The 1,605-nt window shown below is 43.1% G+C and overlaps 2 protein-coding genes across 2 annotated transcripts in view; both read right to left on the bottom strand.

Annotated features, from left to right (window-relative positions):
- LOC115281187 (zinc finger protein 345-like) overlaps positions 1-1,605 on the bottom strand; it is a 486,358-nt gene that overhangs the window by 43,299 nt on the left and 441,454 nt on the right.
- The window catches only part of LOC115280893 (zinc finger protein 493-like), a 125,304-nt gene that overhangs the window by 186 nt on the left and 123,513 nt on the right, over positions 1-1,605 (bottom strand). The window contains exon 5 of the mRNA XM_029926058.1: positions 4-1,600. Coding sequence (XP_029781918.1) covers positions 4-1,600 — 1,597 coding nt within the window. The remainder of the gene's footprint in view (positions 1-3; positions 1,601-1,605) is intronic.

The following is a 1,605-nucleotide window of genomic DNA, read 5'->3' as shown; positions in this document are numbered from 1 at the left end:
TACATTGGTAAGGTTTCTCTCCAGTATGAATCCTGAGATGTTGAGTCAGGGATGCGTACTGGCTAAAGGTCTTGCCACAGTCTTTACATTTGTAAGGTTTCTCTCCAGTATGAACTCTCTGATGTCGCCTAAGGTGTGAGTGCCCTTGAAAGGACTTGCCACATTCTTGACATTGGTAAGGTTTCTCTCCAGTATGGATTCTGTGATGATCAGTAAGGTTTGAACGGTGGGTAAAGGACTTGCCACATTCTTGACATTGGTAAGGTTTCTCTCCAGTATGGATACGATGATGTTCAGTAAGGCTTCGGTGGCGGTAAAAAGTTTTGCCACATTCGTCACATTTGTAAGGTGGCGCTCCAGTATGAGTTTTGCGATGATCTGTAAAGGTTGAGAGGAACCTAAAGGCCTTGCCACATTCCTTACATTGGTAAGGTTTCTCCCCAGTATGAATTCTCTGATGTCCAGTAAGGCTTGACTGGTGGTAAAAGGTTTTGCCACATTCTTTACATTTGTAAGGTTTGACTCCAGTATGAGTTCTGTGATGATCTGTAAAGGTTGAGAGGTACATAAAGTTCTTGCCACATGCTTTACATTGGTAAGGTTTCTCTCCAGTATGAATTTTGTTATGTTTACTAAAGGCTGAGGACCAGGGAAAGGCCTTGCCACATTCTTTACATTGGTAAGGTTTCTCTCCAGTATGGGTTCTGTGATGTCGATTAAGGCCTGAGAGACAGTTAAAAGCTTTGCCACATTCTTTACATTGGTACGGTTTCGCTCCAGTATGAATCCTGAGATGTTGCGCCAGGGATGCGTGCTGGTTAAAGGCCTTGCCACAGTCTTTACATTTGTAAGGCTTCTCTCCAGTATGAATTCTCTGATGTCGCGTAAGGTTTGAGTGCCCTTGAAAAGACTTGCCACATTCTTGACATTGGTAAGGTTTCTCTCCGGTATGGATTCTGTGATGTTCAGTAAGGTTTGAGTGGTGGGTAAAGGACTTGCCACATTCTTGACATTGGTAAGGTTTCTCTCCAGTATGGATACGATGATGTTCAGTAAGGCTTCTGTGGCGGTAAAAAGTTTTGCCACATTCGTCACATTTGTAAGGTGGCGCTCCAGTATGAGTTTTGCGATGATCTGTAAAGGTTGAGAGGAACCTAAAGGCCTTGCCACATTCCTTACATTGGTAAGGTTTCTCCCCAGTATGAATTCTCTGATGTCCAGTAAGGCTTGACTGGCGGTGAAAGGTAATGCCACATTCTTTACATTTGTAAGGTTTGACTCCAGTATGAGTTCTGCAATGTTCTGTAAAGGTTGAGAGGTACGTAAAGGCCTTGCCACATTCTTTACATTGGTAAGGTTTCTCTCCAGTATGGATTCTGTGATGTGGAATAAGGTCTGAGGACCAGTGAAATGCCTTGCCACTTTCTTTACACTGGTAAGGTTTCTCTTCAGAATGAATTTTGTGATGTCTACTAAGGACTGAGAGCTTGTTAAAGGCCTTGCCACATTCTTTACATTGGTAAAGTTTCTCTCCAGTATGAATTCTCTGGTCTTCTGTAAGGGTTGAGAGCTGGTTAAGGACATTGCCACATTCCTTCCATTCGT

This window comes from Suricata suricatta, chromosome 16, assembly GCF_006229205.1.
Source record: "Suricata suricatta isolate VVHF042 chromosome 16, meerkat_22Aug2017_6uvM2_HiC, whole genome shotgun sequence".
Classification (NCBI taxonomy): domain Eukaryota; kingdom Metazoa; phylum Chordata; class Mammalia; order Carnivora; family Herpestidae; genus Suricata; species Suricata suricatta.
This window is presented reverse-complemented; position numbering and strand designations above follow the sequence as displayed.